Raw genomic sequence first — 16,763 nt, forward strand, 5'->3', positions numbered from 1 at the left:
CATTTACTCACCCTCAGGTTGTTTCAAACCTGTATACGTTTTTTTTGTTCTGCTAAACACAAAGGAAGCTATTTGGAAGAATGTCAGTTAACAAACAGATCTCATTGCCCATTTACTCGCATAGTAGGGAAAATAAATACTATTGGATTCAATGGGGGATGAGATCTGTTTGGTTACTGACATTATCTTCCTTTGTCTTTAGCAGAACAAAGAAATATATACAGGTTTGAAACGACAAGAGGGTGATGATGACTTTTCAATTTTGGGTGAACGATCCCTTTAATAGCCCAAAGACAAGCTTATAATTCTCCTTATGCAAATATACATATAGCTGAAATGTATTCAGATGTTTAAAAATGTAATGTGTGTTTGTGATGAACAACATTGTGCACATTTGTGAGTGTCTTTGGACCCATGATACATACGAGTTCATTAAAATGAGTTGAAAGAGAGTGACTCAGAAAAGAGAGTGACTCAGCATTTCTCTCTTTAGAAAGCTCCGCCTCTTGGCAACAAAAACCTGTTTCTGTCTTTTTGATTGGTTGAAATCGAGAGGAGGGTGTAAATTCCTCTCGTGCAGTTCCTAGGGGCAAAACCTACAGCTTTTTGAAATGAGAGAGCAAAAAAACAGTCTTTAATACTTTAATACTTTTTGTCTGTGGTTATTACAAAGATGTCAAGCATTTGACACAGACTCAATGAAACAGAAAACACATTCAATGGACATACACAACACACACAAACAGTACAATCTCCCATGTTTTTCTCACTCACACACGGCTCCACAGAAAGCAGTCACTGACCAGTCAAAGATAAAAGGATATTACAGAGATCCTTCCATTTTTGACTAAAGTGAACTTTTTTGAGTGAAAGCATTTGTAAATTGAACCAGATCTGTAATAAACGAGCAGAAAGCTGTAACATAAGCTGTGACTCCTTCCCTTGGGTATCATACAACAGGAAGTAAAAAAAACTGCTGTTTATAAAAGAAATCATGCCATGTTGCACCGTTTTCTACAAGGATATCTACAAAATTACAAAAAAATCCGGTTTCTTCCTCACCTGGATACACAGTGTCACATTCACACACATAGAAAACAAAAATCTGTGTGTTGTACAGACAAGTAAATTCATAACTTCATATCAGCACTGAGAGTACCTAAAGCATACAGATTCCCATGAACCATCAGTACACTCCCTCCGACTTCTTTTATCCAGACGGATGGGTGCAGGCACTTTAAAATCAGCTCAGTATGGACTTTGTATGTTCTGATGTTTCGACCATCAATGCGTCTTGCTTCTCTTTATATTTTAGAGCCATATAAAACTATTTACATTTGGGGTAATGTCTGAATACAAAAAAAGGCACTGCCAGTTATTCTAGATATTTTAGATACGACTTCCCAGCCTCTTGCATGCATCTCTAAAATATAAATTAACATTTTTTTGTTCTTTTTTCTATTTTCACTTTTTTTTCATATGATTGTTTTAAAATATATATATTTAATATTTGTATATGTACGTCAGCCTGCAGTCAATACAGGACATCGGCTCTCGAAAGTAACAAAATGAAAACAAAAAGTAAAGCAAAAAAGACACTTGTTACAGTATAGATGCATGTATAAGAAACAAACAAAAAACGAAATAAAAAAATAAAATCGATCAGCATCGGATATGCTCCAATATGCCAATGTGCAGAGCCTATTACAAAACAATCTACCGATAAAGGCTTCATCATCGCTAACATCTACTTTCATTTTTTTTGGAATATCAAGGTAGCATGTATATGTTAACACTGTTACAGCATCTATTATTTTTGCTGCATGGTTGCAGTCCAATGCAACCGGACTGAATAGCACAGAAGCTCATTCACACGAGACGTATTTGAAACAGATCTAGACGTGAACACATTTTGGGACTTTTGGCTGTCAGTTTTGGAGCTGAATAAGCATCATACTTTAACAGCCAAATAAGAGCAGCATTCTTTTTAAGATCTGGGACTGGATACATTTTGGCATTTAATATAAATGTAACAGCTGAGGTGGTCACACATCAAGTGAAGTTTTTCAAAACAGCAACAAAATAACAGCAATATCACAAAAAAAAACGGGAAAAAAAAAGAAAAATCCCCCCAAAACTGGCTCTTTGTTTACAAAGTAAAAAAACACTCTCTGTAAAGTACACAAGTACACCATCCAGGGAGAGGGTTAGCAAAATATAAGCATTTATATGCAATCGCAAAAAACCCCAAAACATTAACAAGAAACTCGAGTTTCTTTTGACTATCAGATACGAATTTGAGATAAAGTCGAAAAAACAAAAGTCAAAAAATAACTAGGTTATCTGAGATGTACTTATGGTTACCAGCCATAGCAAAGTTAATACAAGGTTTCTTAAATAATACATCTAAAGAATACAACAACCTCTGCATCAATAATAGAAAAAAATGAATAAATAATCATTTGAATCAGCTAAATGTTTTCATTCAAATGGCAGTGATGAGTGGCTTTTCATACACAAATGTGCATCTCCCGAAACAAGACGCAAGTGTACAAATACACAACATGCCACACGATGGTTTCTAACGCTATACGCCAATCCTTTAACATGCTTTATAATGCAACATTGGCTACCGATCCATTTAAGGCATTTCATGCACTTTGAAAGCACTGGATTGGACGAACCAATCATAACTCAAAAAGCCGATTGGTCGACACGCTGCGCAGTCAACGTATCGGTTAAAACAGTGTCTTTGAATGGCATACATGAGACATTCTGTCAGGCCGCATTTACCGTGTGTGTACACGTGCCTTGACACCTGCTTTTTGTCTTTAGATAAAACCACTGTGTGTGTGTGTGTGAAAGTGCCTTTAACCCTGCGCTCGAGCACGAATATTCAGTCAGTCAAAATACTGGTTTCTTTGGATGCGCAGAAAAAAACAAAAACTTGAGGTGTGGGCAGGTGCATCCTTTCCAAAAGAGCCGAGCGAAAATGTCCTCTGGTTTGGCGATGTAGCGTTTGAGGGAATAATTGGGGGCGGGGTTATTTCATGTTCTGAAACCACGCCCCCATCATGCATCACACCGCGCTGCTTGTGAAAGTCTATTGCACATTGCAAATTCACTTTTGATGACTTCAGCATAGATTTACAGCACCAAGGGCAAGAAAAGCAAAAGTTATTGTAGGAAAAACTAAATAAGAAACGTCGACAATCACCCTCATAAAGGGACGTTAATGTCCCAGATTAAAACAAGTGTAGCAAAAACCTTTTTCTTTTTAAAATCAGACCCTTTCCATGCAGAAAATCAGATCTTTACGTGTATAGAGTCGAAAGCTGTCCTAGGAGCTCATTTCTTAGTGTAAACAAACTACATGTTATACCTGGCATAGTTAACTAATGGCTGATATTAAGACAATACTGAAGAAAACTGTAGTCCCAACTATTTCAGAAGAGGTGCCATGCATTAGTCTCACCACCAGGTGGAGCTCCAGACCAATAATTGCTGGATTAGTGTTGCAAATCTGTTACAGTAACGTTCTCTGACGATAAAGAACAACATTGATGTCTATGTAGTGTCCAATAAAGACATAGTGTACCACATGTCGAGATTTCCCAATATAAATCCTGTACTACGTAGAAACTTTTATACATCACTCAACATTTCTATCCTGCTGTGAATTTACAGACTTATCTGAAATACTTTAAGCCTTGAATAAGACAGTGCTATCATCTCCATTTACCGATTTGACCTCGAAATAAGTGCAGAAAATAAAGTCTGCTCACATCTCTGACCTGCCCTCAACTTTTCCATCTACTTGCATTTGCTGGCATTTCTCCCAAACACGTAACCAAACCTCTCTGCTCATATCTGTTGACTTCAGAGACAAACTATGACCTCCTGATTTCCCCTCGACCTCTGCTCTTTACGTCAGAACCCATCTGCGACGTTCCTCGCTCCCTTCACACCACCAGTCCCCTACGCTTACGGCACTTCCTGTTTCCCGTATCCACTCGCCTCCATCCTCTTCTCCATCTCTCAACCTCTCACATTCCCTCTTGCCTTTTCTTTGGAGTACCATACCCGTCTCTGTCTTGATAGTGCTCTAAAACAGCTTTCCTGCTGGCACGAAAGAAAAACTACAAACAAAATGCAAAAAACCAACAACAACACTATTGTAAACTATGAAGCCACGTAGGAAACTAAAGCTTTTACGTCGAACGCTCGCACCTGAACAAAAATAAAAATGACTGTCCTGATATCCTCGACAACATTATGTGTAAACAACATATAATTACGTAATATGTGTGACTTCATTGTATAAACCTCTGGGCGCTCAACACAAAACTTGTCAGCGAGCTGGTTTGGATTTCTTCCCTGACAGCGGCCTGAACGTTGCGAGCGGTCTCAGGGAGGGCCGCCGTGCCGACACAAAGACCCTCTGTGGTTTTCCTGCTTTTGAGATGTTCAAAATTCTCCCAAAATCGAATGTAAACACAGTAGTCATTGTGACTGAGCTTGCTTTCGAAAAATGTGATTGGCACTGTGTAGACCACGCCCCAGACCGAATGCCACCTCTACCATTGGCTGTGGTGGTAGATGAGCAGGTGGAGGGGGAGGGAGGGGGGTGTGTAGACAGAGGGGCTCGTGACCTCGCGATGACCTTTTCCCCTGCTGCCAGGCATGCCGTCGTCCTTCTCCGTCCTCTTTTCAGATCGTAGAAGTTCGATCGACACCATCTATGGAAACAAGCGACATCACAGAATGTTATGCCGCAGACTTTCTGTGGATAAAACACTTCAGAATGCTTACGTACTGTATGCATGAGGGCGAGTATTATGAGAGCATTTTCGTTTTTGATGGTGAACTATTTCTTTAACTACTTCATCAAAACGAAAAATCAAAATGAGGAAAAAAAATGAATCGGACTACCCAGCTGTAGGTTTTGTTTTTTTGAGCAAGAAGTCTGATTTTGTAAATTAGTGCACACGAATCTCCCAGGCATGCTGTTGACCGGAGAAGGTGGTTCAGGGGTGGAGGAGCGGGAAAGTTTAGGGGTAAGGTGGCATAAGAACACTACGGCTCTGTTGACAGCCGTGGAACAAGCAGGGCATTCCCGAGTTCACCACAGAGCTGCCCACTGCTTCTGTCTGTCTCTCTGCTCAAGCCCGTCTGTCTGCCTCTCCTGTCTGTCTCTCGGTTCCCCCTCACACAAAGCTGCGCTTGTCCGGCGCTGAGCACACTGTACAGAAACGCTCTTTATGCAAAGAAAACCTCCACTTCACACGGGACTGCTTTTTGCATTGATCCTGCAAAGTGTGGACACAAAGATGCTTTGTGTCACGTCTGGAACCGACAGATCAGAAGATTGTTGTGGCTGAGCTTTCACAAAAGACACGCTTCAAAAAGTGAACGAAATGTTGTGGAGAGAGGAAAAACACAAAGCCTTGTTTACAGTTCAAGCACATCAGTGGGCTTTTTGACCTTTTTAAAGAGTGTCAGTGAGGATGTTCCTCATTACAGAAATGTTTTCCTGTGGGCTTTCACGATACGGCCCTAGACACTCAGCAGAGACGCAAACCGTTTCCTCAAATTCCGCTCTCATGGATCAGGGATTTTACTTCTGTTCTCACAACACTGTCCCCAAAATTAAAATTCTTTTAGCTGAAACGGTGGTCCATAATGATTCATGAAATGCAAGAACACAGGTAGACTCAAAAAGCAGATACATGAAACCCTCCTCCTGATATATTCAGGCGTTATCTCCTTCTCTTACTCTTACTCTTAAGGCCCGATTCACATTTCGCGTCTAAAACCGCTCCTTTTTTTCCAAAGCACCTGGACTTTGCGCTCTCCTGGCATCTGTCGTCGCTAAGCAACCATGGGCCACGATAGCCGTTGAGACGAGGGGGTATAAACAAATGATATATGGATTATATGCGCTGAAAATACCTTGCAATAAGTCTGCTATTAGATTTAGTTATGCTGTGATCATCTGTGTCTCCATCTTCATTGAGCTTGTCTATATTGGCTGGTTGGCTCTTGTCACATGACCTGCGGCGCGCTTGCGGCTTTCTGAAAAGTTGAGATTTTTGAGATCTCGGTGCAGCGCCGACGCGCCTGAAAAAAAGAGCGCGTCGCCCCCTATTTCAGCGGCCCTGCCCCGTTTCTACATTTAAAATAACTAATATGCGCTCGGAAAAGATGTGGCCTCACACATGTGCACTTCCCCAAGTTTCAGTCTTTGCTGAAGAAACAATGTCGCCAACATCTTGGATGTCCCGAGGGTCACCAGCGAATTTTCATTTTGGGCTGAACTATCCCTTTAATTTTCAGCACAGTTAACATTTTCAAGTATAGTTTCAGAGATGAATGGTACATCTACAGTGAATGTTGTGCAGTGGTGGATGCTAGAGATGAAAACAAGAAGGATGGACAAGAGGTGGATTTGATATAGATTTGAGCGGTAAACTAAAAAGGCCGAACAGTGCAATACTTGTATAAACATCAAAAAGTGGTCACGTACCTCCGAGAGCATGTTCTGTCATACTGCGACATAAAGACTCCAAACGGTTATTGATGTCGGGCTCAGTCACCGGCACCTGCATATCTGAAACATGACAAACTATGTCAACTTCACCACATCACCAGTGTAAAAACATAACAGCTGATTGCAGTAAACAGAAGTATGTAAAGCTATGTCCTTGATATATCATAAACAGTAAATCTGCTTTTTATTAACCAGTGATTATCAAAAGTGTCATTGATACTTTATTGATGGCTAACACTAACGAGAATCTAAAATATCATAGATCACGTTTTGCCAGGTTTAAACCTTTAGCAGAAGATTTTATCCAACTTGACTTACAGTGCAGACTGGTCAGTATTACATGTACATTTATGCATTTGGCAGACGCTTTTATGCAAAGTGACTTACATTGCATTATACTGTACATTATACATTTGTTTCTAAGTATGTGCAATCCCTGGGATGAAACCCAAGACCTTGGCGTTGCTAGCACCATGCTCTGACCACTGAGCTACAGGAAAGCTTAAGAGTAAAAGTATTAAAGTAAAGTATTACTTTACTGTCAGTTACTTAAATGTATATTTGGCTTTTTTGTAAATCATTGTTAGCTGTATTTTATTTCTGTTTTATGCATTTATGTATATTTTATTTACAGCTGCAGAAAAAATTAAGAGACCATATCAAAAATATTTTCACATTTTCTGAACTTACTATTTATGGGTGTGCGTTTAGGTAAAATGATCATTTTGTGAACTACTAACAAAATTCTCCCAAATTTCTAATTAAAATATTGTTTCTATTTGCATTTATTTGCAGGAAATTAAAACTAGAGAAGCAGGTCAAAATAACAGAAAAGGTGTTCTGTATTTTTTCAGACCTCCAATACTGCAAAGAAAACAAGTTCGTATTCACTTTCAAGCAATCCAACGTTAATATTTGTACATGTATCTAGGAAAACGTCAAAACTGTTTTTTTTACGTCATGATTTTTATCACAGTTTTGTCTTTCACATTGCTGTTAGATGACTTTATGTAACTCCTGAGGTTTGATTTAGTTGACATTTAAAAAACACTGGACTGGAATGGCCACAACACATCTAGAAATGCCCTTGTGTTCTTTCCCTGGCTGTATATATTTTAAATATTTTCACTTTACACTTAATTCAGCTTTGCACTACATAGATCAAACTCTTACGTTTCTTTTCTTTTCGGCTACAGAACCAAACTAACATCTGCACCATGCCTCTCATAGACAATAGGTCACAAATATAACCCATTACAATCTGATAATGATAACTGTGTAAACGCTCTATCTGCGCAAGACTCGAACAGGCCCCAAAAAAACAGACAAAGATCCATTTCGAACTTTCTGAAGTCTGAACAATGTCTCTTATTCACACCCTACACTCATCACACATACAACTGACCAACAGATAACTACAAACTCCAATTCATAGCCATTACGCTCTACAAATTGCACTGAACTGATAGTGAACCAATGGAGTTCACAGGTCCCTCAGTAAAAGGTCAATCACTGTACGGGGTCTATTTTTTTAGTCTCAGTGGGGCAGATTGGAGCCTCTCCGCTCTCCTGCAGCGCTGCTCAGGCCGCTCTCAACCGCTCTTGTCTTTAGCTGAGTCAACAGCAAACAAGCCTTTGAAAATCCCTTGTGGGAAAGAAGAGCTGAGTTAGGCAACCACCGGCTGGACGGAACAGACGACCTGCTATTTTTAAGCAGCAAATCCTGTAGGGCCTCTCCGCTGGCCCTTTTGATGCATTGATACGAACACATTCGGGGTGGCAGAGAGATGGAAAGAATTCAAAAGTGCCAGCCATGCACGCTGCACAAAGAAACTCATTGTAACACTGTAACAGTCCGCAGGAGTCCTGCAGTGTGTTTGTAAATTCATGAGACACAGCACGCTACAGGAAGTGAGTCGGAGCATCACAGACCGAAGGCACAGAATGTGAGAGGATCACATGTCTCCTGGAAATGTGTGTCAGTGGAACAGCCGTCTCTGAGCTGGGAAGAGTCAGCCGGGGTGTGAGAAAGATGCCTTTTTAATAAATGCGAGACTTTTACTTTATACAAATCAGACCGAAACTTTGTTGCGAATTTAGAGCATGAGATTTTTGGGTCAGTTCACTCGAAACAAAAATTCTGTCAACGTTTATTTACCCTCATATCATTGAACACCTGTATATGACGCTTTCTTCTGTGTAACACAAAAGAAGAGATTTTGAAAAATGTCTCGGTGGTTTTGTCAATACAGTGGAAGTCAATGGGGTTCAGTGTCGTTCGGTTACCAAAGTTCTTTCAAACATCATCTTTTGCGCTCTGCAGAAGAAAGTCATACAGGTTTGGAGTGGAACATGAGGGTGAGTGAACGATGAACCTTTTTTATTTTTGGTGAACTATCCCTTTAAATCCCTTTCCCCAATACTAACAATAAAGCCCAAAACACTGCAAACTCTCAGACACCCAGAGTAAAAAAAGATCAACTGGCGCGGACCGTGCATCAAAGACCCTTGTTTCTTGTTTTAGCTCTTGTCTCTTACCTGCCTGCTGGAACATGGCCAGGGTGTGTGGGTTGGTGTGGACGGGGAGCGAACGAGTCCTTTGAACGGAGCTGTGGGTGCGGCTGGGCATGCTGTTGCTGCCCCCTGGGTTGGCAAACCACAAACCCTAACAAAAAAAACACACGTCAGCCAAAACATCACGTCATGCCATAATCTGTGCTCACATATGTGAATGTTACAGGACTGACGTAATAGGTTGTTTACATTAAAGGAATGGTTCACCTTCAAAATGAAAATTCTGTCATCATTTACTCACCCCGTTGTCATTTTAAACCCGTGTAATTTTCTTACAGAAGAAAATATTTTGAAAAATGTTGGTCCCCATTGACATCTATTGTATGGACACAAAAACAATGCAAGTCAATGGGGACCAACGGTTTTCTCTTACCAACTTCTGCAGAAGAAAGAAAGTCATACAGGTTTGAAATGACTAGAGGGGGAGTAAACGAAGACAACATTTTCATTTTGAAGGTGAACTATTCCTTCAAAATCGGTTTCCTTCCTTAACGGCAAAGAGACTAAGAAGTCCTTGCATGTATGTGTTGAGCATTTTATCCAGACTGCATGAATAAAAATAAATTCAAAATCACTTTTCCCAACATTATAATAAAGCCTTTTATGCTCAAACTTTAAAATTAGGCAAGTTCATCTAAAAGCCCATTCATTCTCCTTCATTCACTATGAAGTGTCGTTCCCTAGAATGACCCAGCAAACGAACACTTTCACAGAGAGCCCCCTCTTAAAGGGGTGGTGCAACGATGCGTCATGCATTCTGACTTCTTTACAATGTTAAACGTGGTAAACTTGTCAAAAAACGAGTTGGGCGTATCACGTAGTATTTCTGTGCTCGATACACTCCCCCAGCGATCGTACAGGTTTCGGAAAGTTTTATTCGAACATATAAAACTGTTTCGTAACAATTTTTCTTAGTCCCTTATTGGACAATTCTCCCGGAAAAGCACGTGGCACGCCCACGCGGCAGCAAGGAGAGCAAGAGAAGGAGCATGCGCAGACGTCACTTTCACTTGTGTGCAGGAGAGAAAGAGAGAGAGAGAGAGAGAGAGAGAGAGAGAGAGAATACGTTCGCGAAGTTCAGGTGTTGAATGTTATATAAACGCTGGATATATCGCTGGATTTGGAGATCGTTTGAAACTGATATATGGAGCCATCCAAGCGCTAAACAATGCCGGACATGAACCGCATGCGTTGAGTGAAACTGATGTCTGTGTTTTGTTGGCACGTGCTTTAGTTCAGCCTACCCCTCCCCCCCGCACGCGCCGTATGCTTTCGGAAATAATCGTACAGCCGTATCTATCTTTTATAAATGTGATCAAACTAAATACTCTTTGAAGATACAAAGTATGCAATACTACTCTATAAATACTCAAGATTAATATGAGATTGGCAGTTAGGTCCGCTTTAACCTGTAATCCTGCTTTCATTCACTCTCCTTCATTTGACTCCCTCGTCCCCTTTCCCGGCCCTCCCGTACAGAGCAGCAGGGAAAAACAGGAAATGCCTGTGCACTGTTCTCACTGCCTCTGAACGGCTCCCTCACTCCAACTCGCTTTCTCTTTCCCTTCTTTTCTCCCCTCTGTCCACCCCTCCAGATGCGTTTCTCCCAATATGACTCATTGGCCGCTTCACGCACCTAATCCGCGGTCTCTGAACCGGGAGCTTCCTCCCATTGTAAAAAAACGCCTCGGAAAATATTCGAGCCGAAACGCAAGAATGCCAGGTTATCTCTACGAGCGGTTCCTCGGTCGTTCTGTTCAACGGTGATGTAGGATTTCTGGAATGCTGTAAATTGCTTACATTTCCATACAACATGAAAAAAAGTGGTAACGGTTCATTTATGCTTCCAAAGCCACTGTGAGTCGAGCGCGTTGTGAAATAACAAACCTGTCTTCCTTGTTTCAGGCCGGTAGGTGTGCTACTGCTGCTCCGGGGGGTTGGTCCGAACAGCCCAGTGGTGCCCAGAAGGGTTCTCATGCCAGACAAGTTCCGCATTTGATATTGCCGCAGGTTCCTTCGGGTGGGAACTCCGCTGCCCACGCAGCCCGTGGTCGGGAGGGAGTTGGACTGGCCGTAACGGCTGCTGGAATAAATCAAAAGCAGATAAAACCCCTCAGATGAAATAAACGTATCATGGAGAAGCCTGTGATGTCTCACACCGTGGTATTAAAGTGATAGTTCACCCAAAAATGTATGACTTCTTTCTTCCGCAGAACACAAAAGAAGATCTTTTTTTAAATGTTGATGACCGAACAGGGATGGCAGCCATTCACTTGCATTGGTTTTGTGTCCATACAATGGAAGTCAATGGGTTATCAACATTCTTCAAAATATCTTCTTTTGTGTTCTGCGGAAGAAAGGTTCGAAATGACAAGAGGGTAAGTAAATGATGACAGAATTTTCATTTTTGGGTGAACTGTCCCTTTAAACACGATCACATTCTCTATTTTCAGACCATGATGCAATTCAGGAGAGAGTGACGACACGCGTACTGACTCACGCTTCTGTGTGGTCTTTGCTTTCTGATGATATTATAGTTTTAGTTTGATAAATCAAAATAAAGATGGGATGAATTTGGCCGTTGCGTTTCGATCGTTCACAGTTTTCGACAGTGTAAACCTCAAAAGGGTTCTTATTGCCTAAGGTCTGGCTGCCTCCGGCACACTGTATGATCTAATCCTAGAAGAATTGCAGAATTACAACAAAACTTCTCCTGGTTTTGCCAGGATGACAAAGCTGTCATGGAAAGTGAAATTTATTCATCAGGTTGAAACGTTCGGATATTGCTGTATGAAGCAATGTGTTGGCGAAGATGTGTCTAGTAAACTTGTTGAATGGCTAATGGTATAAAATGCCACTTTTGAGATGGCCAATGAAGTTCAGAAAAAATATGTGTTTGAAATATGAAAGTAAAGAGATGCATTTTATATAAAAGCTTTGTAGAAAAACTGAAACTTAACTTCAGAATCGACCAATCAGAATCATGTATTCAAAAGCCGTGTAATGATTATATCCCAATCCATACGCTACCTTCGTCTGGGTCCTGTCAGGTCCAGCAGAGTCTTCCGTGAGATTGACCGGAACTGCACTTGCACCTGCTGTTTCCATGACAACAACCTTTTCTTCTGCGTCTCCGTGAAGGCCTGAGTGTTGTGAGAGGGGGCAGTAAGAGTGACTCAGGCTTTCCATTACAGCTGAACGCTGCTCACCGTCTTTATTTTTAAAGGAACATTACACCTCATATCTGATCATTCCAGTTCTACGTCTAATGGGATTATTCTGGTTTTTCTTGAACCGTGTGAGCGATTTGCTCAGCGGTTTCGGCTCGAGTTTTATTAATAAAGAAAAAGGAAATAAAGAGAACAGCATGCTTGATATCTGTTGATTGTCTCTATTTTAATTTGGTATGGATAAGAGAACTTGATACATCCGTTAAAGACGTCCGATTTCTCTTAGCCGTTGTTGATGTTCAAATCACCAAAACAAGCACACCCCTACCCCCATCTTACGCTTTCGTGAGCGCTCGGCTCGGCTAATGTCCGTCCTGTGCACTGTGCACCTTACTGCTGATTGGCTACAAGGTTGTTTTGGTACTCGGTCTGACTCTGTTGTCTAAAGCGTAATTCGGAAATCAGTTACCCCGCCTTTAAATTATATATAAAAAAAATCAAACCTGGAGCTTTGTAGATTTTACACTTTAGACTATGAATTCAACATAACAGAACAATTGACGCTTTATAAATGAACAATTTCGTTCATCTGGAAAGAAGGGACCAGACCAAAAATGTTGATGACATTTTCAGAGGCATAAACACACATTTTTATCTGATAAAAGTAGGACTGTCGAACGATTAAAGTATATTGTGTTTACATAATATATGTCTGTGTACTGTGCATATTAATTTTGCATTTATAAAACATACACATACATGTATCCATATTTAGGAAATGGTATAAATGATATATAAATGTTTATTAAATTGAATATTCAATATTTTTCTTAAGTATATGCATGTACTGTATGTGTATGTTCTAAATGCATTATTATTATTAACACAAACTTTACTCTGGATGCGATTAATCGTTTGACGCCCTAAATAAAAGTGATTTAAAATGAGAACGGCCATTTAAAGAACAACCTTATCTTTAAAACGCAACAACCCAAACCAACTTTGGTTGGCAATACGAAAAACAAGTTAACACAGTAAAGTGTTTGTCAAAGCATTTTATAAGGTTTAAATTATTATCAGACTGATCCCAGATCTGTTGTTTGGTAATAGAAGGTCAATATTGTTAAACACTCACCTCATGGATAAGGCATTTATCAATAAGCTGTAGATATGAACTTATGTTCTCCTCATCTGATCCAGAGACGAGGAGCTGTGTGCAAACTGTCCGAAAAAATGGAAACAATATAACATGCATAAGTCAAACATGACAACATTGCTGGTGAAGTATGAGTCAGAGCAGCTTTTCGAGAAACATTTAAAAAGCATAAGACCAGCTGTTTGAACATTTTTAGATATTCATTCAAAACTTTGATTTCACCCTTTACACAAAAATAAAACGCTAAAAATCCATAGTACCCCTACAGCACATTTATATTCACAAAAGCTCCTCTGACTATAATGCAAAACCTTTGTTTTTCTGTGTGACACCCTCTGACACCATTTTTCACAGTCGGAGGTGTGGCAATGGAAAGCTACATTTTTAAACATTCCTAAAAATCCAAAACGACTCGCCAAATACAAGCAGAATTATGTGCTAACCTTTGCCCATGACGCGTGTGAACTGAGCGGGTATGTTTCCCTCGGCTATGACCGTAGAGCTGCCTTCGGTCTCTCCTCCGCCCAGATGTGAACTGGCGATGGTGATCTTCCCTTCTGCGCTCAGCAGGTGGCGCTGTGACGTCTTTTCTGTGCTGCAGGCCTTCATGGGGGTCTGGATCATCTGATGGAGCTCCTGCAAAGGAGCACGTAGATTCCCGCCCTCCAATATGTCCTAAAAGACAAACCAAGAGAGAGAGAGAGAGAGAGAGAGAGAGAGAATTATTTTAAAAGCTTACATAAATTCAATAAGCAACTGTCAGGTGTCAGGATATTTCAGACATGTATGAGGTGGAAAATTACATGCGAGGACAAAATAAAGGTCTACCAAAAATACATGCATGTTTGTTTCTCCGTCGCGCCGTGCGACTCTGGACGCGACACATGCGGCGCATTAAAACTTTAAATGGATGCGGCTATCAAGAGCAGGTGTCTTATTTCTGGTGCTACAAATGTATCGAGTTTGAAAGCTTGATGAAAAGGTTGTTCTGAAATTAGACGGCATCTGGCTCCTTCCTGTCTCTTGTTGTTTCGTCTGTTCCGAAAATCGCATCCTCACATTAAACTGATGCCATTTTACAATCAACAAAAATGAACGTGATAAACTCCATGTGAAAAGGACAACAACAGAGGCCAGAAAAGACGATAAGTGCCAAAAGTAATCTGTGTGGCTGATTAAACCTGGTAGCCAAATGGTTGTAGGATCGAATCCCAATTCGCTACAGGTAAAAGTAGTTAAATCAAACCAATAGTTAGTGATCGACAAGCCTGTTCTTGATAACAGGAGGAATAAACGGAGATGGAGCAAGAGAGCTTCTGACCTTCTCGAGGCAGCGCAGCATGTTCTGTCTGTCCTTCAGCTTCTGAATACTGATGATGATCTTGTGTCGTGCCCCTTTGGTGACGTGCTGCAGTATATGATGGGAAGAAAAGTATTAAATGGAATGATATGTTTAATAAAAACAATACAATTTTGTAGCTGTATCCCTAAGGGTGTCTGCTCTTTTATTACAAATCATACACTTATTAAACTAAATACACTTACTTAATAAATGTATGTGAAGAATGGAAATGTACAGAAATATATAAAAGGGTCTAAAAGTCCACTAGTAAAAATAGTCTATTAATTTTGTATGGATAATTTAATATACCATTTTCTACACAAAACAGTTTAACAGTTAAAGTATTCAAATAGATTTGAAATAATTATAAAATAAACACAATTTTTCGTATTTGGAATGTACGATCATGGGAGTCCTTCTGAAACCTCGGATGTCCAAAATTGCTGTTTTTAAGGAAACAGTACTTTTAAAATATTAGAACACTGTGTTGAAAAGCACTTTTTAATACGGTTAGATATTTCCAAAACCTACCTGCAAATATAAAGGGTGACTAATAATAGTGAATTACGACAAAAAATAAATAATCACGAAAGATGGAGATACAAGGTTTCAGAAGGACAGCCGCAAAATTTGAAAATGATATTTTATGTTAGACCTAAACCATTGAAAAATCGAATTATCTCTAACTTCATTTTCATAACTTTCCCTTCTTGTAGGGCTGCACAAGTTTAATACTTAAATCATATGCTTTACACTGTGCCAGTCTCGTGCAGGTCTTTCTGATATCAGCACCAACTTGACTATACATAACTTTTTGAAGTATTAAAATCATTCAATTATTACAAACCATTCCAATATGCACATTCTGATCTATTTAACAAGGTGGCTAATTGGTACAATACTTAACAGTTCATCCAAAAATAAAACTTCTGTCATCATTTGCTCACCCTCACGTTGTTCCAAATCTGTATAAATTTCTTTGTTTTGAAGAACACAGAGAAAGATATTCAGAAGAATGCTTGTAACCAAACAGTTCTTGGCCACCATTGACTACCATAGTAGGAAAAATGACAATTGTTTGCTTTCCTACATTCTTCAAAATATCTTCTTTATAAAACTATTTTTCTTAATATGGTAGTCAATGGTCTTATATCCAATAGATTGTGTGGACACGTAACAAACTTCCCATTTAATACTATTTTCTGTTTGTTTAAAAGTTTATCCTCAGACCTCAGTCTCTGACTTTTGCAACCCAGTAAATGTTAAACCGAATCAAAGCATCATCCTGAACCCTGATAAGCTACACAGTATTTTTGAATGCTTCTTTAGAATAGAAGTTACTGTATTGATGATGATGGCTGATATCATTCAAAGCACAGATCAGAACACAAACCTGAGCTTCCAGCTGCTGCTCGGTGAGGGACATCATCTCATCATAGGTCATGGTGGAAAACAGTCCGGCGTACTTGTGGAGTCGTAGACTCTTCAGCCACGCCGGAACATCTGAAGACAAAATCACAAGTGAAATAATGTTAATAATGTTACTCCCCCCCCCCCCCAAGCAATTTTCAGCGAAGTTTTAAAACGCACAAAAACCATCGACTCACCTCTCATTCCGCTTCCCTCCTCATGGAATGTACTCCGGACGGCAGCGTGCTCGTCCAGATGCTCGCTGCCTCCGCTGCCCGAGGATGCCACGCTACTCTGAGGTGAGAGAGGGGCGTGGTCGGGGGCCGGCCCGCGGGGACGCAGGTCCTCCTGGGAGAGCCAGCCGTGCCCCAGAGGCTGGTTAGATCCGCCGCTCATCGGAGGGGTCAGAGACACCGAACGCCTCAGAGGACTGTGCTGCCCGCCCGTCAGCACTGCGAGGATGAGAACACACGTGATGAAATAGTCATCGTAGGAGTTACACTTCTGGCAGCCTTTAGGCTTTCTAAGTTTTAAAATGACAAGCTACCAGTCTTATTAGTA

The 16,763-nt window shown here is 40.4% G+C and overlaps 1 protein-coding gene across 2 annotated transcripts in view; it reads right to left on the reverse strand.

Moving 5' to 3' along the window:
- Positions 1 to 626: 626 nt before the first annotated feature.
- Positions 627 to 16,763, reverse strand: part of samd4a (sterile alpha motif domain containing 4A) — a 40,662-nt gene continuing 24,525 nt past the window's right edge. The window contains exons 4-13 of one of the 2 annotated variants that reach the window (XM_057343137.1): positions 16,400 to 16,654; positions 16,186 to 16,295; positions 14,772 to 14,858; positions 13,894 to 14,125; positions 13,430 to 13,515; positions 12,155 to 12,267; positions 11,012 to 11,204; positions 9,089 to 9,215; positions 6,527 to 6,610; positions 627 to 4,739 (exon numbers count right to left, since the gene is read on the reverse strand). In XM_057343137.1, the coding sequence (XP_057199120.1) occupies positions 4,711 to 4,739; positions 6,527 to 6,610; positions 9,089 to 9,215; positions 11,012 to 11,204; positions 12,155 to 12,267; positions 13,430 to 13,515; positions 13,894 to 14,125; positions 14,772 to 14,858; positions 16,186 to 16,295; positions 16,400 to 16,654 (1,316 nt within the window). In that variant the 3' untranslated portion in view covers positions 627 to 4,710. Of the gene's footprint in view, positions 4,740 to 6,526; positions 6,611 to 9,088; positions 9,216 to 11,011; positions 11,208 to 12,154; positions 12,268 to 13,429; positions 13,516 to 13,893; positions 14,126 to 14,771; positions 14,859 to 16,185; positions 16,296 to 16,399; positions 16,655 to 16,763 lie in introns of both variants that reach the window. The other variant, XM_057343136.1, reaches the window with a different exon arrangement.

The sequence above is a fragment of the Triplophysa rosa genome, linkage group LG10, assembly GCF_024868665.1.
Source record: "Triplophysa rosa linkage group LG10, Trosa_1v2, whole genome shotgun sequence".
Lineage (NCBI taxonomy): Eukaryota > Metazoa > Chordata > Actinopteri > Cypriniformes > Nemacheilidae > Triplophysa > Triplophysa rosa.